This window comes from Pteropus medius, unplaced genomic scaffold (assembly GCF_902729225.1).
Source record: "Pteropus medius unplaced genomic scaffold, Ma_sr-lr_union100, whole genome shotgun sequence".
NCBI classification, from domain to species: Eukaryota; Metazoa; Chordata; class Mammalia; order Chiroptera; family Pteropodidae; genus Pteropus; species Pteropus medius.
In genome coordinates this window covers 30299760-30325243 of record NW_024340849.1, presented here as the reverse complement: position 1 = coordinate 30325243, position 25484 = coordinate 30299760, and the positions used below count along the sequence as shown (strand labels likewise).

Genomic DNA, 25484 nt, shown 5'->3' with positions numbered 1-25484 from the left:
TTCCAGCATGTAATTTGTGTTTGTGATAGTTTTCTATTGCGGCTGTAACAAATTAATACAGGTATATCTACACAATGTAATACTACACAGCCATTTAAGATAATACTTAAGAATATCTAATGATGTGAAAAATATCCATGATATATTAAGGTTTGAAAAGCAGATAAGGAAACATCATATATAATCAAATCAAACAAAAATATTCATAGTCTACAGCCATGCTACTCTGAACAAGCCTGATCCCGTCTGATCTCAGAAGCTAAGCAGGGTCAGGCCTAGTCAGTACTTGGATGGGAGACCACCTAGCAAGACCAGGTGCTGTAGGCATAAAAAATTAAAAAAACAAAAAAGAAATAAGGGATTTTAAGCTGACAAGGTCCTTGCAGTCTATGAGGTCAACCAAGGGTTGCCTCACCTAAAAAATAAAAAAATTTAAAAATTTAAAAAAATTCATATATTTGTTTAGATGAAATCTGAAAGATATACTGTAAAATGTTATTCCTGGTTCTCTATGAATAGAGATTTTTTCCATTTCTCTATATTTCTCAAATTTCTTTTGTAATCTTAAATGTGATTGACTTTAAAATTGGAGATAGTTTACTCTACCAGAAGCATTTTCTCTCCTTTCAAAAGTGTTATTTTTCAGAAAGATGAACTATAATTAATATAGTAAGCCCCCCTTGGTTAGCTTGCACTCAATCCTTACTTTGCCAAACATCTGCATTCCAAAAACACTTTAAAAGATAATATACTAATGTCTACCTTCCTTATTTTTGGATTTTTTTTCTATGAACTAAAAGTTTATAACCCAGGCCAGATGAAATTAGAAAATATTTTTGTCACACAAAGATTAATCTTTGAATGATATTTGTATTAATGGTGTCAGGATTAATTACAATAGCAGGATAACACCTGTATAGTGCCTTAAGACTAAAATCTCATGTAAATGAACTTATCTTTATAGGTTCAGCTGGATGATCCCTTTTATCTTTTTATACTGGATTCATTACCGGCACCCATCATTGTTAAAAAGTCACTGCCTTCACTTCATGCTTTATGTATTTTTCATTAGTGGTGGGTTTTACTGGTGCTTTTTATGTAGAGAACATAATTTAAAGGAAATTAAACCTCTATGCAGGATAAGATTGTCAGTGTTTGGTCAAATGCTTTATTTGATGTCAAGTAAATTTTTAATAACTATTATTTATCTACACAAATAAAACTGCTAAACTTTAGTACAAAGGCCTGATTCTAAGTCACAATGCCAAATGTAATTATTTAGTACCTGGGAGGCAGCAGACGGCAGGGACCAGTGCGGGGTTCAGCATCAGGTGTGCCTGGGTTCAAACGATGCCTCAGCTCTGTCTCTGTGCTCCTGGGTGCTTTCGTAAAATGGACAGTAACTGTCGGGGTCTCCTGGGGTTAGGGTGAACAAAATACCTTTCCTCATGTAAATAATCAGTAAATAGTGGTTATCCATATAAATGTATAACCTTTTTACTGAATGTTGTTACTTGAACTACACAATTTAAGAAAATTCAGTAACTGTTTGTTTGTGTTCTCTGTGGTTATTTCAAGACATGTTTTCTTAAGTGTGATAAAGTAATACACGTGTGATAAGAAGCTGCTGTTGTGCAGAAATCTAACTGGCAGAAGTGACAGAAACTCGTATTTGATCTGTTTATAATTTTCTATCACCTCATTTGAATGAAAGTATGAACCTGCAGCCAGTTTCTCCAAAGTGCTTTATAAAGAGGATGCAGTCTCTTTATTTTCCTGTGACACTGTATAAAAGGACCAAGGCATTTTCAGGTTCAAGTCATAAAAAGGAAAACAAAATGGTACTTCATTTTGGCATCTGAAAGGATGGGAGTCCCAGGACCCTCATTTGTTTAAATAATGTACAAAAAGCAGAAGGTATTGGTGAACTAGGTCTCTGGTGGATGGGCATAGAAGTTATAACCGAAGATGAAAATTAAAATAAGAGCACCTTGTTGAAACTTACCTTCTCCACTTCGTTTGCTTTGTTATCACTATTAAGGATATTTCATGTACATGTCAAACTCCAACCTGAGTGATACTTTGTTAAATAGCAACCATGTCAAAGCCCCAGATAGTATTACAACAAAACCCAAGCGTAAAACAGGTATGTTTCTCCCAACTTAAATCCAGAGTGACTAAAAGAGTCAAATTACTCATGTAAAAACGAGGAATAAAAGATGATAAATTCTGAAATCACATTTAAATAATTAAAGATCCCGGGGTCTGCTAATTTGCTTTACTACTTCTTGGGATAAATTTTTAGACTGAATGTTAAGATTCTGGGGCACCATAGGATAGTCTTGTTTGTTAATTTCAGGATATACAAGTTTGTTAATTTTGTGCTAAATATAGGTATGAAGTATTTCAAGTTTTAAAAGCAAATTGCTAAAAGTATTATATTGTTCAGAAAGTTTATAAGGTTTCACAATCATTGTTTTAACACAGAAATCTGTTTATTAAACCCAACAAAACAAAATTATACCAGCCCTCAATTTTTGAATTTTCATTTAAATAAGCAAACTCTAAATCCACACCTTAAAAGATGTTTGTGCATCTATGTATTTCCAAAATACTCATATTTCAATAAGATTTTCACATTATATTCACCAACAGTATCACAAAAGTTTTTTTTGTTTGTTTTTGTTTTTTTGTTTACGTAACTGTAAGGAACAGTAATTCTAGAAACACTAGAAGAAAAAAGCATAGCAATGTCCACAGTTACAAGAAAAAGTGCACATTACTTGGTCACAATCACAGTCATTACTTGAAAAACTATATATAACAAGTAGATAAGAAATATCACTTATGCCTTAAACTCATTATCGAAACCAAATGACATAAATTTTACATGAAATAAGGCAAATTCAGGAATGCACAAAGAATTTGTAATTCAACCAAAGCTGAACAACAGAAAAAAAATTGTACAAGAAGCGTAAACTGATGTTCTTCTCTCTAAATATTTTAAAAATAGGCTTGCTTCAGTGCACAAAGAAAACACCATTCATGTGTATACAACACTATAAAATAAGAAAGAAGGGCCAAGTATGGGGACTAGGAGGGGAGAGTTCATTGTAAGTTGCAGCTGCATCCACTGAGAGTTCTTTACATCATTTTTACCTAGAACTGTAAATCATACAAATCATATCAGGAGAGGTAATGGTCTTTTGAAAACTATTTCTGAAATAGAAGAAATGAAAAGAAAGCTACACACAAGAGTGCAAAATTTCAGATTGTCACTTGCAACCTCTTAACATTCAGTCATCTACATCCAATTGCTGCTGTAGGACTGGCTATAACACAGCAGCAGCAATCTGGGGTGAGCTGTAAGAAACCAAGGTGTGACTTTTTCCCCCAATGATGTCTTTTTTAATGTTAAAAAATCCTGTGATGAAAAACTCTATGGTAAAGCTGCAGTGTTGCGTGGGATGCTTGAGACCAGCATGAGTGCAGAAATGCAGACTTCTCTTGAAGTAGTTCCTGATATGATGATTTAAAGAACGTAGGCAAGGGTTATTTTTCCAGCATCAAGTGTTATTTTTGTAGAAAGAATTTGGAAAGAGAAGGCAAAGGGATGTGGAAAAGGTACTTACAGTAGTTTTGTCAAAACAGTTTTCTTTTAGGACCTATGAAAAAGTTACCAAAGTAAAAATGACAATTTTGAATGAAAAACAATTTTTTCTTCTTATAAAAATTACATATATTTTTTTTAAAATACAAGATCCTTTTCATTGTTATATCTTGTAGCAACAAGAAATTTTGGCTTTTTTTTTTTTTGCCAGATACTGCAGCTTTCAGTCCAATAAGTCAGTAGCAAATTCCACTAATATTTCAGGTGAATCTGGAACTATTTTTTATACCACAAGCTTCTTCGGTTTTATCCTTGAATCAGGAATATACAGCCTTTTTGCCCCAGATAGTTATGCTGACACACTAAAAACAAAAAGCAGTAGGCTGGACAAAAAGTATCTCATGTACTTCAGAGGTCAGAGTTCCTTTGAAGCACCTTAACACATCACTTTATGAATCAAGGACAATGTGGCATAATGGAAGGATTTCTCTTAAGACTGTGCAGTAAGACCAGAAGCATCTCTGCTGGGAAATCAAAATGTCATTAGTGGAAACTGCAAATTTAGACCTCAGTGAATAGGATCGTCATTTGAGTCAGTTCTGTTGTAAAATAAGATTTTCCAGTTCATCTGCAGAACGCAATAAAAATGCAGCTGATTCTCGATATCCTGCCACGAGCTGTCTCACGGCATTGATTTCAGTTGGACTCAGCTGGGGTCTGGAGCTTGAACTGCTGGAGGATCCTGAGCTGGTTGCCAACTGCCTCTTCATGCTGAGATCAGTGGGTCCTACAAAAAATAATCACAAAATTAGACATAAACAATTTCTGTTCTAGTATTTTGAACAATGAGCATAAATCACTGTTCACTTAATTCAGGTATTCTTTCATGAGAAGCTGCTGATACCTTTAATCAGATACCTCTCAGAAAGATTAATTAACAACATTGATGCAAAATGAGCAGCTGGGTATTCTGTTAAACTCTTTCCTTGTCCAGCCTCTAGCAATCATCTCTCATTGTGGAAAGATAGTAAAGACCTTCTCTTAACAAGTGCTTTTTTGGAAAATTTAAGTCTACCTTCCACATGAAGAAACTTCCCTGTAGTGTAAAATGATGGGAATTACAGATGTTTATTTGTCATATTTGTTAACAAATAACAGACCCTACCAATATAGAAGTTGAAACATCCTAGATTGTTCTGCTGCTGGTGCGGGATTACAAACTCATTTTAAAACAAAGGAAATAGCTGAGTGAGTTAAATAACCTGTTAAGAAGTCAACTTTTAAGTGATACAATAAGGATGTAAGTTGGGTACTTTTTCATTTCAAGTCAATGCTTTTTTCTCTCAGGTTGATGAGTATTTAAAAATGTAGACATGTTTGAATGAAGTTTGCTTTAGAAGTGAGCAATAAGTAAATGACTAGTAAATACCACAAAGAAAATAGACTTGGAATACTGCTTTAAGTATTAGATTATTAACGTCCTTTATTTATTTGCATAAAACGTGTATCAACACTTTTCTTACATATATTTAAACCAAATCAAATAGGCCTGCTTTTTGATAACATTTTGTAAATTTTTACTTAAAAATTTATATTGTCATTTTTTATGTATGTATGTACCACATCTTTATCCAACCTGTCGAAGGACACTTCGGTTGTTTCCGCCTCTTGACTATTGTGAATAATACTGCAGTGAACTTGAGTACATATATCTTTACCAATAAGGGTTTTCAAATTTTGGGGGTAGATACCCAGAAGAAAGATTGCTGGGTCATATGGTAGCTCTAATCTTAATTTTTGAGGAACCTCCATCCCGTTTTCCATAGCGGCTGTACCAATTTACACACCCACCAGCAGTGTATGAGGGTTCCTTTCCCCCCATAACCTCTCCAACACTTGTTACTTTTCTATTTGATGACAGTCATTCTGATGGGTGTGAGGTTGTATCACACTGTGGTTTTGATTTGCATTTCCCTTATAGCTAGTGAGGTTGAACATCTTTTCTTAAATCTATTGGCTATCTGTATTTCTTCTTGGGAAAAGTGTTCAGGTCCTCTGCCCATTTTTAAATTGGATTGTTTTCTATTGTTGAGTTATATGAGTTCTTTGTGTATTTTTGGATATTGACCCCTCACTGGAGGGATTGTTTGCAAATATCTTCCATAAACTTTTTGTCGATGGCTTCTTTTGCTGTGTGGAAGCTTTTTAGTTGATGTAGTTCTAGTCATTTATTTTTGCTTTTACTTCCCTTGCAATTGGGGTTAAAGTCACAAAATCCTCTTTGAGACCAAGGTCAATAAGTTTAGTGCCTATGTTTTCTTCCATATATTTTATTGTTCTTATATTCAATGAGGTCTTATATTCAAGTCTTTAATCCATTTTGAGTTAATTTTTGTGAATGGTGTTAGCAGCCTAGTTACATTTTTTTTTTTGCATGTGGCTTTTCAATTTTCCCAACACCATTTATTGAAGAGACGTTTCTCCATTGTATGTTTTTGTCTCCTTTGTGAAAAATTAGCTGCCCGTATATGTGTGGGTTTATTTTTGGACTTTCAATTTTATTCTATTGGTCTGTAAATGATGAAATATTGCCATTTTTGACAACATGGATGGATCTTGAGTGTGTCATCCTACGTGAAATAAGTCAGATGAAAAAGGATAAGGGCCATGTGGTTTCACTTTTGTGTCAATATAAAATAGAAAGCAACAAATGAACAAACTCAGACAACAGGATGGTGGTTTCTAGAGGGAAGAGAGGTGAGGGGAGGGTAGAGGTCAAATATATGGTGACAGAAGGAGACTAGACTCTGGGTGGTGAGCAAACAATGCAATGCAGATGTTATACTATAGAATTTTATACCTGAAACTTACATATTAACCAGTGTTGCCCCAATAAATTTAATTAAACATAAATCTAAAGTTATTTAAAAATCTTTAATTTAGACATTTGTGTTAAGATGCTTTGCATCAATTATTGTCGGACTAAGATTTTATTATGTACTTAAGTGTTCATTGCTATAGTTCTTACCATTCATTAAGCAATTGCTATTATTATTAATTTACAGTGAGTAATATATGTAAAATCCTTGAATGTAATATTACTAAGCACATAACTAAAGGCAGGCTCCAAAAGCAATACTATAACTTGAAAGTATTTTAACAGATTTTTTTCTAAACATATAACTCTTCAGATAATGGTATTCATTTCATGAACTAAGCAAGGGATACTATTTTATCATTCTAGTTCTCTTTAAGGCATATGGACACAGGTCAAGGCCCCACCCCCTCCACCCCTACCCTAAAGGGAAAAGACTTCTATCAGCTAGGAGGCAGTTGTCCCATGAGAGAGAAATAGCTTCACTTGTAATTTTAATTAGGTCAGAGACAAGACTAGCACACAAGAACTCTGACATCTAAGAGAAACTTATATTCACTTCTGCCATGGCCTTTCAAAGCTTTGATTTTCTAGCAGGAGTTAGCTTCCATTTGTTCATGATATAAAATCATGTTACTGACATAACAAGCTAGAAAGAAGAGAGGGAGGTCACACTGGCAAACAAAATACTGAAGGAGTATTTAAGCAAATAGAGCAGCTAGTTTATTTGGAAGGTTCTAAATGAATTTAGAAAAAAAAAATCATGAGGGATTTTCCTCTCAGCGATGTAGATCTCCAGTGTTTGGTTGGCTAATTATCACTATTTTAGTAGAAGGCGTAACATTTCGTGATGGTTTTGCTGCCAGGCCAAGTTGCTTGTTGTCATTGTTAACTGAAATTGAGAAAGAGTGGGACTGAGGCTTTAGTTCTTTTTGAGGCGAGAGAGACTTTGATTTTATTCGAATATAGTTGCCTCTTGGTATCCATGAAGGATTGGTTCCAGGGCCCTCCAAGGATACCAAAATCTGTGTATGTTCAAGTCCCTTATATAAAATGGTGTAGTATTTGCATATACCCTCTGCACATCCTTCTGTATACTTTATATCATCTCTAGATTACTTAATACCTAATACCATGTAAATTCTATGTGAATAGTTGTTATATACTCTACTGTTTAGAGAATGATAAGAAACAAAGTCTGTACATGTTCAGTATAGATGCAACCACTGTAGTCCAAAATACATAGTACACGTCAGCAACAATGTAACTTTTTTGTTTTCAAGTATTTTCAGTCCAGGTTGGTTGGATCCATAGATGCAGAACCATGGATATGAATGGAAGACTGTATTGTAGTTTATAGATTACTCTCCACCTTTGGCTCGAGGGTATAAGCCTCAAACTAAGACATGGCTTCCACTTTATTTCAGATCATTATTAACACAGACAACTCTAGAGATAGCTCAGTAATTTAGAAGTCATTCTCTTGGTATTCTGGAATAAGGTTGACTTCATTATCTTGCTTTCTTTTGAATCTACATGATTAGGATGGAGTATATAAATCAAAAATAAAAGGAATTATTTTCGATATGTGTTTATTATTCAAATCTTCAAAGTTATAAGGTTGGTCAGGGAAGCAAAAAAATATATAAAAAATTTTCACAAATGGACAAATTATTTAAGGTGCCTCCCAGCACCTTGACCCTCACAAAGGACTCACATTGTCCCCCTCAGAGCCTCTCAGCAGTTCAGCGGGTACAGTACAGCAGGATGACTGGTCCCATTTTAAAGTTAGGGAGACAGTTCCAGACGGATTCACAGGCTTGCCCCAAACCATAAAGAGTTCCTGGTCTTTCTTCCTGCACTACTGTATTTCAGCTCAGAAGAGACTTGAGTAGTTGGGTAGAGTAGGACGAATGCTCTACAGGAAGAGCAAGCAAAAGTGTAAAGCATGGGGAAACTGAGGTGTGCTGGCTAGAGCCAAGTGGGAACTGGGCTGTTCATTTGTTTTTTAAGCCAGAATTTATTTCTATTTAAAAATGTCAGAGAGACAATAAAAGGTCCAAGGGCCCGAAGACTTCTGGGTTTAATATAAGATCATACTGAGGTAGTGTCTATTGGCTTCTTCATGGCTAGAGCCTCAATTTTATCCTGGTTAATTATATACCCTCCCTCCCCCCACCAATAACTTCTAGTTGGGTAGTAGTGATTTCCTCTGACTCCTGGCCATCAGTCCATGAATGAAGAAGCAGCAATACCAGAAATAATGACTGAATATTTGCAAAGTCTACTCTAACGTCCTTCTTGCATTATTCTTTGAAACCAGGTCCTCAGCTTGGGTACCTGAGATCTTGAAAAATTTCATCTGGTATTGGGTAATCCTGGCATCAAAAATATGTTGGGAAGTGTTTGATAGAATTCACCAATGAAGTCATCCGGTCCTGTGCTTTTGTTGGGAGATTTCTGATTCATTTGCCTTACTAATAATTGGTCTGTTCAGATTTTCTATTTCTTCATAATTCAGTCTTGAATCTAGGTTTTATGTTTCTAGGAATGTATCCATTTCTTCTAGGTTGTCCAATTTGTTGGCATGTAATTGTTCATAGTAGTCTCTTATGATCCTATGTATTTCAGTGTTATCAATTGTAATGTGTCCTGTTTTCATTTTTGATTTTTTGAGTTTCCTCTTTTTTCTTGGTGAGTCTACCTAAAAGACTGCAAAACCTATCTTTTCAACAAGTCCACTTTTAGTTTCACTGATCTCTTTGATTGTCTTCTTAGTCTCTATTTCATTTATTTCTGCTCTGATCTTTATTTCCTTCCTTCTACTAACTTCAGGCTTTGTTTTTTCTATTCCTTAGGATGTAAAGTTATTTTTTTGTGTGTGTCTTGAGGTAGGCATTTATTGCTATGACCTTCCCTCTTAGAACTGCATTGCAGATTAATTACTTCCAACTGAAGATGATGCTGGAAGCTCTTCAATCAAACAGTGAAAGGGATTTTGAAATATGAAAATTTGCTTTTGCTCTTGCATTAAAGTCCAGAAAACATTGCTGAGCCTGTAGTGTGACAGTAGCTATATCTACTAGAAATTTCTGTAGGAATTGAGATTTAACCTCTTGTTTTAATTTTGACAGTATGGAAAGTTTATTAAGCAGCTAGACATTACTTGCGATTAAACAATGTTGGTCATCAGCAAAATAACTTTATCACAGCATAAAACATGTAAAAAATACTGTTTTGCCTTGTAATTTTAGATTATATTCATCAAGAAACTTGGTCATTTCTGTAACAAAAGTTAATTTCCAAAGCCATTCAGTGTTTGAATGTAAAGCTTGAGGGCAGTTCTTGTTCAGAAAAAATTCAATATTAGTCCTAACCTGAAAAAACTTGCAATAAAACTTTACCACTAAGTCATCAAACTGCTGTGTGGTAGTACTAATTAGGATATTCAGATTCTATTTCTGACAAAATTTCTCAAGTGATAATAAAATGGAGAATAAACTTGATACTACTATTTGAATAATATGTGATAGATTCAAATGTTTTCCACAGTCTACCTGATGAGTAGTTCAAGGTATAACCAAATGCTTTATGTATTAACAAATTTAGTAAATGTCCGTATAAGCCTATTTTTTGCTTAGGAGATTCCACCTCAGGTTTTACTGAATTAGTTTTTCTCTAACTTTGAAAATATTCTCAGCTAAAGTTATTTCATTCATACTATTCATAGACGCTAATTCTTTTGTCACAAACGCATCGATTCCTCGAATAAACAGAGCACTATTGGTAACATCTCACCTTATTAAAAGATAAAGAAAACCACCTGAAATCTGTTGAATTATTTCTGACTATTGATATTGACAATATTTCAATTTCTTCAACCCTCCAAGCATGCTTTTGTCATAATGCTAATAGTCAAACAACTTTATTTTCTCTAGACACAATCCTTTAGCTACTGCAATCAAGCATTTCAATACTCACCATAAGAGAAGTGATTTTCTGTTCTTGACAAATACATGAGCCACTTTGAAACTTACTTCTGTTGAGGCTCATTTTATATTTTGATTAGGTGTTTAATAGAGGTATTTTTTTAGAGGTATTATTATTTTAATACTTTTCTGCCAAAGGATGAAAAAAAAAATTAACTATTCAGCATCTTGGCTAAATTAGCTAACGTATTTAAAGCATCCATGGGTTATCTAGCAGATACACATTATTAGAGTTGATACACTAATGAGTTGCATTTATATTCATAAGTGATTGCAGTATAATTTGCCTTTTTAATACTGTTCTGGATGATAGGATTACAGTAGCATCACCAAATGAGCTGAGTACTTTCCATTTCTTTTTATTTTCTCTTTTAGGATTACAGTAGCATCACCAAATGAGCTGAGTACTGTATAAAATGAGGATTATCTAGTCCTTTGAGTTTTGGTAAAACCATCTCAAATATTTTTATAATAATTCAATTTAATTATTAAAGGTTTATTTAAAATAGCTATTCTTTTATTAGTCGGTTGGCCAATTATATTTTTGTAAAACACAGTATTGTATCTAAAATTTCAAATATGCTTGCATAAGGTATAATTTATATATATATTTTTTAATTTTGCTACCTTTCTCTTGGTTAATCTTGTCAGATGTGTTTTAAAGTCCTTTCAAAGATTTGCTGTTGATTTTGTTGGTATTCTCTATTGCTTCTTCGTTTTCTATTTAATTTCTCCATTTTCTTCTATAATCTGCATTTTGTGTTTCTAACTTCTTGAATCAAACAGGTAGCTCATTAATTTTCATTTTTTCAAATGTTATGCCAAAATACCACTTTAGTTCTATCCTACAAGTATGTAGTGTTTTCACCTTCATTAATTATAAATATTTCTGAATACAGTGCTATCAGTATATTAATAATTCTTTGTCATCATTTGCTTAGATGGTCAATATGTCTGAAAGAATGTATTATCAGATAGTTGGGGGCAGGTTCTAAATATAACCAGGTTAAATTTTATTTTTTTTAATTCCAAACGATTTTCTTTTCTATCCATTAGTTTCTGAGAAAAGTGTGTTAAAAGACAATGACTATAATTGTGAATGTGTCAATTTCTTCATGTAATTTTGTTAATTTTTAATTTTGAGGTTATGTTATTGGGGCACATGGTTTCTAAACAATTGTAACTTTCTGGTAAACTATTCCCTTCACTATTATTAGGTAGTAAGCCTTTCATGCTCCAAAGCTTTTTTTTAAAGACAATTTTTGACATATATACATGTCAAAATAGAGCTACATTTTATTTATGCATCTACCTCAGAATCTGTTTATTAGTAAGTAATGGACAGCAGAAAAAGACATGAGGTTTTAATATAAGGCCTGGGATCACTCTACCTTTAGGGACTTGTGTAAGAAAGATAGAAGCCATAGTTCAGTGGGAGATGTGTTTCCTGTAAAGTCTGTCAAACTGAAGCCATTTAAATCTACTGTAAGCCTAATGATTTTGCTGTCAAATACTTAATTCCTCTTGACCTCATCACACTTACCCTTCTCTACTTAATAGACACCAATTAATCAACATTAGTTTACCAAGGAACAGGATGTTTATAAAGTATATAATAATTTGCTGAGATATATATTCTATAGCCATCTAAGAAAACACAAAAGCAAAACACAGATCACTGTCAGGGCCAAGCAGCTGTTTAAGGCATTATGCCAGGGAGAAAAGAGTGTATGAATCACCCATACTCTACCCCCAAATTATGTCACCTTTCTGGAGAAACTAGGGATTAAACACTGACAGCAATTACAGGGTAAATTAGATCTCCATCATAATATATTCCCATGACGATTTGTGGGCAATTTGTTTACACTAGACTATAAGAGTCAGTATCCCAAACATTAAAAAACATATACATAATTATCCTGAGGCAAATTTAGTGGAGTCTTTATATACCTTCAAATGCAAAGCTCTTGGAGCTGGCTTTAAAAATACATCTATTAAATTTTCCTTCACCAGGTCTCTCTGTATTTCATCTTTTTATTTCCTTGTTTTGATCCATTTGTTTTATTTCATTGTTTTTCTAAGTGTACTTTGTTTAAAAAAGACCAAAGAGAAAAATTGTAGTTGAACAAACATCTCAGCATCTTCTCATTTCAATGAGGTTTGAAAAGATCTTTCCTCTACTTACATTTGCTAATTCTTGGTACTCAGCTCTGTAAATTACCTGAGTTTTTCAATGGGTGGCCAGCCATTCCACTTGTGCTTCAAATTTAGTCTTCTGTAGAGGCCTGATTAATCATTGTGGTAAACTGTCAGGTGACCTAAAAGAGTGAGTCACTGTCCCAGTAGCCTTAGAAATTTGTGAGGGGAAAGACTCTTAGCATGCTTGTTTTCTGCCTATTTTTGGCTTGTAGGAAAAGACGAATATTGCAATAGAGAGAGGAGTTACTGTTATTTTAACTTTAGTTGAATGAACTATAATACATGAGAGCATAATTATTACTTATGCATTTTTCCCAAGTAACAAAGGAACCCCTAAAACTAGAAAACAGTGTCCATTTATTATTTTTCAGAGAGCTGAGGTCAAAAATATCAATTGATTAGACCATTGGGTTCTACCTTTTTTGGCCACTGTTAGTCTTACCTTTCCAAAGATTAGTAGTATACAAGGTTCAGTCTCTAGAACACTCTCAGGAAAGACTAGATATTCTTCAGTTTTATTTTGTTCAAATTTTAAAGGAACAATAACAAGAATTTTTCAATGTCAGTTGCAAAGCAGATCTATTTCCAGAAATATCCGAAGACACCTTAAAGATGTAAATTAAATGGAAACTCTACCTATGTTAAAGCACTGATAAGAGTAAAAATCTACTAATGAATTTGGACTTGGACAAATCATTTACCCTCTGATTCGCAAGTAAAATGTAACTACTTTTTCTATTTTTCAGGTTGCTGAAGAAATGAAATTAAATTATGAATGTTAAATGATCTAATGAGTATAAGATTTCTTAACTGGGATCTTATCCTTGCATTAACATCAGTAATGATAGAGGATTCAGGGATTATTTATGTTAAATTTTAAAGATTTAAGTTGATGTAACTCATTGTTACAGGCAAGGTTCTCCAGAGGAATAGAACCAATAGTGTGTGTGTAAAATATATGTAATAGGAATTGATTCACTCAATTATAGAGGCTGAGAAGTCTCAATATCTGCAGTTGACAAGCTAGACACCTAGGAAAGCTGATGGTTTAGTTCTAGTCAAAATCCTAAGGCCTAAAAACCAGAAGTGATGATGTAACTTCCAGTCTGAAAGCTGGCAGGCTCAAAACCCAAGAATTGCTGATATTTTAGTATAAGTCTCAAAAGCAGGAAAGACCTATGTCCCAGCTCAGTTAGGCAGGGTTCTTTCTTAGCCTTTTTGTTCTATTCAGGTCTTCATTCGATTGGATGAAACCCAGAGAGAGCAATTTCCTTTACTTAGGCTAATTCAAATGTTAATCTCATTCAGTTACACCCTTCCAGACACACCCAGAATGTTTAAGTGTCTGGTTACCTCATGGCCAATCAAGTTGACATAAAATTAACTATCACATTCATATATCTTACTCAAGATAATTTCCCTGAACACAGCCAGATACAATGTTTATACCACAGTGATTAAAAAAACATAGGATAACAACCATACCAGAAGTACTGATGGCTTATGAGGTAAGACATATGTGAATTAGTGAAGTAAAAACTCCCCTGAAATTGAGATTACTAAAAATCAAGTTGATAGTTACTATAGTAATATCATTAAAATGCAACACTGATTCTCAGCTTGGTCATTATTATGGTAGACAATATATTTTAGCAAAAAGTCCTTAAAGTATGATAGAATAGTTAATTTGTCTCATTGGCTGTTTTAAAGGACAGAACTAGAGTTGTTTTTTTTTTTCTTAAGCTATTTATAATATTCTCATCACTATCAGTAACTGAAAAACTGTGTAGGTATCTATGACAATGTTTCTATTCATGTTTTAAATCTCATTGTTCATTGTAAGTAGATAATTATGGAAATCATATATGGGATACAACATTTATAGGATCCCATATATATGAGCTTATAAGTTACATATTTATAGAAATGCATGTAATATAAGTGTCATGGCAGAGTGAGAAGACCCCTTTGTATCCTCCCTTAAATATACAATTAGTTGGACATCTAGAATCCAACAAAGGTTCCTCTGCTCAATACCCTGGCACACCTGACAAATCCACACGTTGGTACACCTGAAGGTAGATATATTAGAATACACAGGGAATGCAGTGCCCACAGATGCGATTTCCTGGCCACCACAGCTGAATCCATGGTCCCTGCTAACATGGTAGCAGTGGAGGAGTAAGGATGTTGCCTGCATACAACAGTCCAGGAGAAGGTAAGACAGGCAGCATTAGCACCTGAGAAAATGGCTTCATTCCCTGACTGCTTGTGGTAAAGCCTGGTAGCAGGAATGGAAACATGTCTATGGCCGCCCGGCTATAGCACAGTGGGCTCATGAACCCAGCTCCCTCCTACTTGCCACATCCTCCCACCAGTAATCATGCCCCAAGACTGAGGTGACCTGGACACAGTGGGTACACCCACCACCCTGATCACCCAGGGAGCAACACCAATGAACACAGCTACCCTGGAAGCACAAGTAGCCATGTGAGAGAAAAACAAAACTTGTACTATAACACCATCTACTGGAAAACAAACGAAAGGTCTCTATCAACCTGCTGAATTGTTAAAATCAAAGGGTACCTAAGTAAGAAAGGTGTTCACTTCTTTAAAGGCGCTGTTGGAGGAACAATCTATCAAGCATTCCAAACAACCTAGTAACTGTGGTAATACAAAGGAAATTATAATTCTCCAGAAACCAAACTCAAAGTCATGGGAGACTGTGATCCCAATGACAGAGAAATCGAAATAGCAGTCATGAAGAAACTTAACAAGAAAATTCAGGCAGTTCAGTGACCTCGGGAGTAAAATTAATGAACAGAATGAGTTCTTTGACAAAGAGAACTATGAAAAAGAACCAAATTCTGGAGTTGAAGAACTCAATAAGTGAGATGAAGAATGCATTAGAAAACACTTGAAATAGAGCACACCAAAAAGAAGAGTGAATTAACGAGCTCAAAGATAGAATTCTAGAAATGTTTTAGGTCAGAGTAGTGAGAGAACTAGGATTTTTTAAAAATGAAAAATCTGTGAGAACTATCTGACACCATTAGAAAGGGTAACATAAGGATAATGAGTATCCCAAAAGGAAAAGAGAGGGAAAAGGGAACAGAGAACCTATTCAGAAAAATAATTGATGAGAACTTTCCAAATCTAGGGAAGGAACTAGACATCCAAGTGCAAGAAGCTAACGGAACACCTAACTACCTCAACACAGAAAGACCTTCCCCAAGATACATTATACTAAAACAATCAAAAGCTAATGATGAAGCCAGGGAAAAAAAGACTAACCTTCAAAGGAAACCTCATAAGATTATCTTCAGATTTTTCAGTAGAAACCCTACAAACCAGGAGAGAGGGGAATGAAATTAAAATATATGCACCCAATCTGAGAGCAGCAGAATATATAAAGCAATTATTAAAACACCTAAAAAGAGAAAATAATATTGTAATAGTAGGTGACCTTGATACCTCACATTATCCAAACAAAGTCAACAAAGAAATATTGGCATCAAATGACAGATTAGATCGGATGGACTTGATATTTTTAGAATTTTTCATTACAAAATGGCAGAATACATTCTTCTCAAGTGGACATGGAACATTCTCAAAGACAGATCATATGTTAGGACATAAAACAAGTCTCAATAAATTTAAGAAGACTGAAATATCAAGCTTTTTCTGATGAAAATAGTATGAAACTAGAAATAAACTATGAGAAAAAAGCTGGAAAATCACAAATATGTGGAGATTAGACCACATGTTACTGAACAACTACTGTGTCAATAACTCATTTGACAAAATGAGTGCTTCCTAATTCATGGATTCTGAATTCATGGATTGGAAGAATTAATGTAAAATGTATGTATTACATAAAGCATTCTACAGATTCAAAGCAATCACTATCAGAATCCCAATCCCAATTCCTTTTTCATAGGAATAGAACTAAATAGTCTAAAATTTCTAAAGTCCCCAGACAGCCAAAGCAATTCTGAGAAAGAACAAAGCCTAAAGTATAACACTCCCCTATTTCAAACTACACTACATGCTATAGTAATCAAAACAGTATGGTATTGGCAGAAAACACACATAGACCAATGGAGCAGAATGGAGAGCTCAGAAATAATCCCACACATATGTGAGCAATAATTTACAACCAAAAAAGCCAATAAAAATGGTGTTGGGAAAACTGGACAGCCATATGCAAAGGAATGATACTAAACCACTATTTTATACCATATACAAAATAACTCAAAGATTAAATAATTCGATGTGAGACCTGAAATAAAATCCATAAAAGAAAACATAGGCACAAAGCTTCTGGACATTGGTCTTAATGGTGTTTTTATGAATTTGATTCCACAGGCAAAGAAAACAAAAGCAAAATTAAAATTGGGCTACATCAAAATAAAAGCTTCTGCAATCCAAAGGAAACCACCAATAAACAAAAATGCAATCAACTGGATGGGAAAAGATATTTGCAAATGATACTTCGGTAAGGGGCTAATATCCAAAATATATAAAGAACTCATACAATTCAACAAAAAACAATCTGATTTAAAAAATGGGCTAAAGATCTAAATAGACATTGTTCCAAAGATACACATGACCGACAGGCATATGAAAAGATGTCCAACAGTTATTAGGGAAATGCAAATGAAAACCACAATGAAATATCACCTCATACCTGTTAGAATGTTTATTATCAAAAAGATGAGAACAAGTGCTGGAGAGGATGTGGAGAAAAGAGACCATCACATGTTGTTGGGATTGTAAATTGGTGTAACCACTACAGAAAACAGTATGGAGATTCCTTTAAAAATTAAGGTTCTCTGTTCCCTTCTCCCTCTCTTCTCCTTTTGGGATACCCATTATCCTTATGTTAACCTTTCTAATGGTGTCAGGTAGTTCTCATAGATTTTTCATTTTTTTAAAATCCTGTTCTGGGTATTTATCAAAAGAATTCTGAATATACTAATATGAAACCATATAGGTACCCTATGTTCATCGCAGTACTATTTATAATAGCCAAGATGTGGAAACAACCTAAGTGTCCATCAACAGGTGAATGGATAAAGATGATGTGTTATATCTGTACAATGGAATACTACTCAGCTATAAAAAGATGAAAACTTGCCATTTGTGACACTTGAATAGATCTTGAGGGTATTATAGTCTTTATAGTCTTTTCATTTGTTTTTTATATTCTCAGAGATCTTTCTATGTTTAACTTTTTCCAATTGAGTCTCAACAAATATATTTTAAAAAGTTTAAATGGTATATATCTAAGGTAATTCTTACATTTTTTGCTTTAGAAGTGGGGGTAAAAATGAGATGGGTAGATTCTGCTACCTCTGGAGTAACCTTTTTACTCTTAGAGTTCAATAATTAAAGGCTAAGAAGAAGAGTTAAAACACTAACTTTGTGAAAGAACAAATGATAGAATTCTACCTAATAGACTAAATCATCTCTATTAAATCATTAAATTGAAGCTAAAGTCAGCAAGCATGGTTAGTCTCCACGTTTAAAAGAATGCCCCAGGACGACGTCAGCATCCAGGTAGTAGTGTAAGAGTTCCTCCATTTTGTCTTCCATTTTGAATAATGAATTAGACATCCACCCACGAATAGAAGATTCTCTGTGGGAAGTGTAGGATCCATGCCAGGGGATATGCAAAGGAATCTTGACCACCTGTGCATCCAGGAAAAGGCAGGCAGACCTTGGTCTGGGCTGCAGAAATAGTAGAGCCAGTGAACCTGCCACAATATCTCTCACAAGGGTTGTGAAAAAAATCTGCAAAGTTTTTTGCCACAAATTGGGCAAACACCCACAGAAGGGAATTTGCCTTCAGTGTAGCTTCCCAAGGAGGGATTCCAGCATACCATCAGAGGAAAAAAAATAAAAGTTTGTTCACAGTGGAGATGTTAAGAGCAATTTTCCCTATGTTGCCTCTACTCCCAAGACAATATGGCACATGACTAAATTATCTGGCACTGTCACAATCTCTTTATAGCAGAGGAAAAAGAAAGTGGTAAGTGAGTGCCTAACTAGTCCATTTCTGTGGGAGGCTGCTTGAGAAACCTGTTTTTCTTCAGCAGCACCCAGAGTACTGAGGTGGTACCTCCATAACTGGAGGAGTGAGGTCAGGAAGGAAGCAGATAAATCAAAGGGCATTAAAGGGACACAGTTTCTGCTAACTATGCTTAGGAACCGAGCAAGAGTCTGCCCACAAGTGTCTGGGAGTACCTCATCTGAAGATCTCCCCACTGGGTCCACAGGCACCCCCACTCCCAATGCACCAAGTGCTAATCTCACACCTCTCCATATTCTGCAGCTGGCTCCTTGTACATGCTTCTGAGTGTAATGTCAAGAGCAAATCCAGTAAGTGGAGAGCTATCACTAAAACATAAGGATCTGTGAACAAGGGAGAAACCACAAACTTTGACTATAGTGCTATCTTCTGTAAAATCCAGAAGATGGAGAAAACTCCAAATATAATAGCACCAATAAATAGTAGAGTCCACCTAAAGACAACTAGTAAAGATTTGACAAGTTATCTGCTTCTTGAAATGTGAAAGCAGCAACATAAAACTACAAGGAACATGTCCTCATTAAAAGGTAGTAATTCTCTAATATACAAGCACCGAGGCATAGAATTTTGAGATCTAACTGAAAAATAATTCAAAATAGCTGTTTTGAAGTAACTCAAAAAACTATGAGAAAACCCAGAAAAACAATTCTATGAATTCAGGAAAAATATACAAATAAAATAGCATATTTACTAATAGGATAGAAATCATAAAAAAAGACCCAAACAGAAATTCTAGAGCTGAAGAATTCAGTTCATGAAATGAAAGCTGCAATAGAGAACATCTGTAGTTGAATAGAGCAAATGGAAGACAGAACAAGTCAATTAAAGGACAAATTTTGAAATAACCCATTGAGAGCAGAACAAAGAAAAAGAATGAAGAGTGAAGAAAGTCTACATGAACTTATGACATTCCATCAAAAGAACAAATAGAATTATTAGGATTCCAGAAGGGGAAGAGATAGAAAAAGGGGCAGAAAGTTTATTTAAAGAAATAATACCTGAGAACTTCCCAAACCTGGGGGAAAAGTTAGGCATCCAAGTTCACAAAGGCAATATCTCACTCTATTATCTCAATGCAAAAATGAAATACTCTAAGGCACATTATAATCAAACTGGCAAAAATTAAAGATAAAGAATTCTAAAAGTAGCCAAGGAAGAAAAGATTGTAACCTACAAAGCAATCCCCCACTAAGCTATCAGCGGCTTTGTCAACAGAAACCCTACAGGAGAGAATGGAATGACATATTCAAAGTGTTGAAAGAAAAACCTACCATGAATACTCTATATGGCAAAGTTATTCTTTGAATATAAAGGAAAAATAAAGACTTTCTCAGAGGAACAAAAGCTGAGGGAGTTAATTATCACTACACCTGACCTGACGTGAAAGAAATGCTGAAATCAGGTCTTCAAGCTAAAAAAAAGCTGATAAGTGACATGAAAACAATATAAAAGTATATATAAATATAATAGATAAATATATAGACTTAGAAAATCTAAATCTGTAATCGGATGGTATTAACCACTTAACATTAAAACAATTATAGTTATTCTAATAAATACAAAATGTAAAGTGGTAAATAATGATATCAAAAGTATGAAAAGGGGCAGTAAAAAAATGGGGAAGCTTTTGTGGGCCATTGAAGTTAAGTTGGTATTAGTTTAAAAAGGGCTCTTTTATCTATGAGATGTTTTATGTAAGCCTTATGGTAACCACAAAGCAAAAACCTAGAGTAAATTGACTAAAGAAACAGGAAACAAAACATACCACCACAGAAAATCACCAGTTTACAAAGGCAGGCAGAAACAAACAAACAAAAAAATGGAAATACAAAACAATCAGAAATATTAATAAGTCCTTACACATCAAAAATAACTCTAAGTGTAAGTAGATCTAACTCGTCAACCAAAAGCCATAGAATGTCTGGATAGATTAAAAAAAATTAAACAAAAACAAAAAAACAAGACCAAACTATACGTTGCCTACAACAGACTCACTTCAACTTTAAGAACACACATATGCTCGAAATGAAGGGATGGAAAAAATATTCAATGCAAATGGAAAACAAAGGAAAGTGGGATTAGCTATATTTATATCAGACGAAATAAACTTTAAGCCAAAAATTATAACAAGAGACAAAGGTCATTATATAATGATAAAGGGGTCAATTCATGAAGATATAATATTCATAAATATATATGCATCCAACTTCAGAGCACCTAAATATAATAAGCAATTATCAACAGATCTGGGTGGAAAAACAGACAACATAATAAACGCAGGGCTCTTCAATACCCCACTTTTTGCAATGGGTAGATCATGCAGATAGAAAATCAAGAAAACATTGGATTTGAACCATACATTAGACCAAATGGAACTAACACATTAATAGAATATTCTACCCAACAAAGGCCGAATACACATTCTTCTGAAGTGCATACAATATTCTCCAGGATAGGTCATATTATGGAACACAAAACAAGCTTAGCATATTTAGGAAGACCGAAATCATACAAAGTATCTTTTATGATCATAAGGGTATGAAATTAAAAATCACCCCAAAGAGGAAAGCTGGAAATCTACAAATATGTGAAAATACAAAAACAGATTCCTGAACTAACAATGGATCAAAGAAGAAATCAAAAAGGATATAAAAATATGTATCAAAACAAATGAAAATTGAAACAACAAAAATCAATGGGATGCTGCAAAAGCAGTCCTAAGAGAGAAATTTATAGTGATAAATGCATATTTTAAGAAAACAGAAACATCACAAACAACCTAACTTTATACCTCTAGAAATTAGAAAAAAAAACAACTAAATCCAAAGTTAGCGGAAAGAAGAAAGTAACAAAGATCAAATGAAATAGAGACCAGAAAAACAAACAAAAAATCAATGACAATAGGAGTTGGTGGTTTGAAAAGATTTTAAAAAATTGACAAACCTTGTGCTAGACTCCCCAAGAGAAAAAGAAACAGGACTCAAAATCAGAAATGAAAGAGAAGACGTTACAATTGATACCACAGAAATACATAGGATCATAAGAGACTATATGAACAACTATATGCCAACTAATTGGACAACTTAGAAAAAAATGGATAAATTCCTAGAGACATATGACACACCAAGACTGAAACAGGAAGAACTAGAAAATCTGAATAGATGAATAATAAATAAGGGGATTGAATCAGTAATCAAAACCTCCCAATACATAAAACTTGAGGACCAGATGGCTTCATAGGTGAACACTACCACACAATTAAAGAATAATCAATGCCAATCCTTCTTAAAGTCTTCAAATATTTAGAGAGGGATCACTTCCAAACTCATCTCATAAGGCAAGAATTACCCTACTACCAAAGCCAGATAAGGACACTATAAGAAAAGTATAACCAGTATTTCTAGATATATAGATGCAAAAATGATCAAATATTAGTAAATCAAATTCAGCAACACATTACAAGGATTATTCAACATGAGGAAGTGAGATTTATCCCTGGGATGCAAATCAATGCTATATCACATTAATAGAACAAAAGATAAAAATCATATGATCATCTAAATAGAACTAGAAAAAGCATTTGACAAAATACGATATCCATATAAAATAAAAATCCCTGACAAATTGGGAATAGAAGGAACATACGTTCACATAATTAAGTCCATAGAGAACAAACCCACAGCTAATATCACACTCAGTGGTGAAAGGCTGAAAGTATTGCCTCTAAGATCAGGTACAGGACAAAGGTGCCTGCTGTCACCACTCTTATTCAACATAGTACTAGAAGTCCTAGCAAGACCTCATTAGGCAATACAAAGAAATAAAAAGCATCCAAATCAGAAAGGAAGAAGTTAAACTGCTATTCTTTGCAGATGATAGTATCTTCTACACAGAAAATCCTAAAAACAAAATAAAAAAAAAAATTTTGGAACTAATAAATTTAGGGAAGTTGCAAGATATAAAATCACATCTAGAAATCAATTATTTCTATACACTAACAACCAAATGTCTGAAAAAGAATTAAGAAAATTGTCCCATTCACAATAGCATAAAAACTATAATATTTAGGAATAAATTTAACCAAGTGAAAGATCTGTGCAATAAAAACTACAAACCTTGATGAAAAGAAATTAAGATTCAAGCAAATGGAAAGATATTACATGTTCATAGATCAGAAGAATTAATATTGTGAAAGTGTCTGTAACACGCAAAGTCTTCCATATATTTAATGCAATCTCCATTAAAATTCCAATGGCATTTCTTCACAGAAATAATAAAACAATCTTAAAATTGTATGAAACCACAAAAAGACTCCAGGTAGCCAAAGCCATCTCGCAAAAGAATAAGGCTGGAGGCATCATACCTTCTGATTTTAAACTATACTACGCAAGGCTACAGTAATTACAACACGATGGTAATGGCATAAAAATAGACACACAGCAAATGGAACAGAATCAAGAATCCAGAAATAAACTCCACATATACAGTCAACTAATATTTGCCAAGAACACTGAATAGGAAAGGGATAGTCTCTTGAGTAAACTAGATAACCGCATGCAGACAAATGAAATTGAAAACCTATCTTACACTACTCACAAAATTGAACTTGAAACAGATTAAAGATTTATAAATAAGACCTGATACCATAAAACTCCTAGAAGAAAACATAGGAAGTTCCTTGACATTAGCCCAGGTGATGATTTTTTGGATATGACACAATAAGCAGAAACAACATAAGTAAAAATCAACATTTAGGACTACACATCAAACTAAAAAGCTTTTGTAAAACAAAAGAAAATTACAAAATGAAAAGGCAAACTTTGGAATGGGAAAAACTATCTGCCAACCACATCCGATAAAGAGCAAATTCCAAAATATATAAAGAACTCATACTACTCAATAACAAACAAACAAACAAACAAAAACATCATAAAAGCCCAATATATTCAATGGTGAAAAGTTGAAATCTTTTCCTCTAAGTTCAGGAACAAGACAAGTATGGCCTTTCTCACCACTTTTAGTCAACATAATGTGCAAAGTCCTAGCCAGGGCAATTAGGTAAGAAAAAAAAATAAGAACCATCCGAAATGGAAAGGAAAAGGTAAAACTTTCATTATTTGTGGAAGACATGATGTCACATATAGAAAATCCTAAAGACTCCATCAAAAAATGGTTAGAACTAATCAATGAATTCTGTTAAGTTGGAGGATACAAAATCAATGTAAAAAAAGTGTTGCATTTCTGTACAATAAAAACAAACCATCGGAATAAGAAATTCAGAAAATCCCATTTAAAATTGTATCGAAAAGAATAAATATCTAGGAATAAATTTAACCAAGGTGGTGAAAGACCTATACACTGAAAACTGGAAGACACTGATGAAAGAAAGAAGATACAATAAATGGAAAGATATTCTGTGCTCATGATTGCAAAAATTAATATTGTTAAAATAGCCATACTACCCAAAACAATACCAGAGGCAGTACAATCCCCACAAAATTCCAATGGCATTTTTCATCAAAATAGAATAAGCAATCCTAAAATTTGTGTTGTACCATAAAAGACCCCAAATTGCCAAAGCAATCTTGAGAAAGAAGAACGAAACCAGAGGCATCATGCTTTCTGATTTAAACTATATTACAAAGCTACCATAATAAAACAATATGGTATTGGCATAAAAACAGACACATAGATCAATAGAATAAATAGGCCAGTAATAAACTCACACATATATGGTAAATTAATTTATGACAAGCCAAGAATATGAAATGGAGAAAGGAAACGCTCTTCAATACATAGTATTGGGAAAAGTGGATAGCCACATGCAAAAGAATGAAACTAGGCCACTATCGTACACTGTACACAAAAATTAACTCAAAATAAATTAAAGATTTGAACCTAAGACCTGAAACCATAAAACTCCTAGAAGAAAATATAGGCAGTAAGCTACCTGACATTAGTCTTGGCAATGACTTTTCAGATTTGATAGCCAAAAACAAAGACAAAAAAAGGACAATAAACAAGTGAGACCATAAACAACTAAAAAGCTTCTGCAGAGTAAAGGAAACCCTTAACAAAATCAAAAAGTAACCTCTGAATGAGAGAAAATATTTGCAAGTCACACATTAAAAAGGAATTAATATTCAAAATATGTAACGAATTCATGCAACTCAATAGCAGAAAAAGAAACAATATGATTAAAAAATGAGCAAAAGATCTCAATAGATGTCTTTTCAAAGAAGGCATAGAGATGTGCAGCAGGTACATGAAGAAGTGCTCAACTGGGAAAATTTGCAAATCAAAACCACAGTGACACAGCACCTCACTCCTGTTAGAGAATCTATTAGAGGGAAAAAGTAAGTGTTGGCAAGGATGTAGAGAAAGGGAACCCCCCCACCCGTGCACTGTTGGTAGGAATGTAAGTTGGTACAGCCACTAGGTAAAACAGTATAAAGTCTCAAAAAATTAAAACTATGTAATTCCCAGAGGACATATAAAAATATAGAAGTACTATATGATCCAACAATTCTACTTCAGGGTATTTATTACACGAAAATGAAAACATTAACTTAAAAGATATACGCACCCTGTTCTTTGCAGCTTTATTTACAATAGCCAAGATATAAAAACAACCTGTGTCCACTGATGGATGAATGGAAAAAGAAAATGTGGCATATACGTACACACACACATATATATGTTTTACTTAGACAT

The 25484-nt window shown here is 33.9% G+C and overlaps 1 protein-coding gene and 1 pseudogene across 25 annotated transcripts in view; one reads left to right on the top strand and one right to left on the bottom strand.

The window, feature by feature from the left end:
• Positions 1-208: 208 nt before the first annotated feature.
• On the top strand, positions 209-327 carry LOC120589643 (uncharacterized; annotated as a pseudogene).
• A 2146-nt stretch (positions 328-2473) lies between these two features.
• Positions 2474-25484, bottom strand: part of NOL4 (nucleolar protein 4) — a 438717-nt gene continuing 415706 nt past the window's right edge. For all 25 annotated transcript variants that reach the window (XM_039843577.1, XM_039843555.1, XM_039843540.1 and 22 more), the window contains one exon: positions 2474-4397. In XM_039843577.1, the coding sequence (XP_039699511.1) occupies positions 4204-4397 (194 nt within the window). In that variant the 3' untranslated portion in view covers positions 2474-4203. The remainder of the gene's footprint in view (positions 4398-25484) is intronic.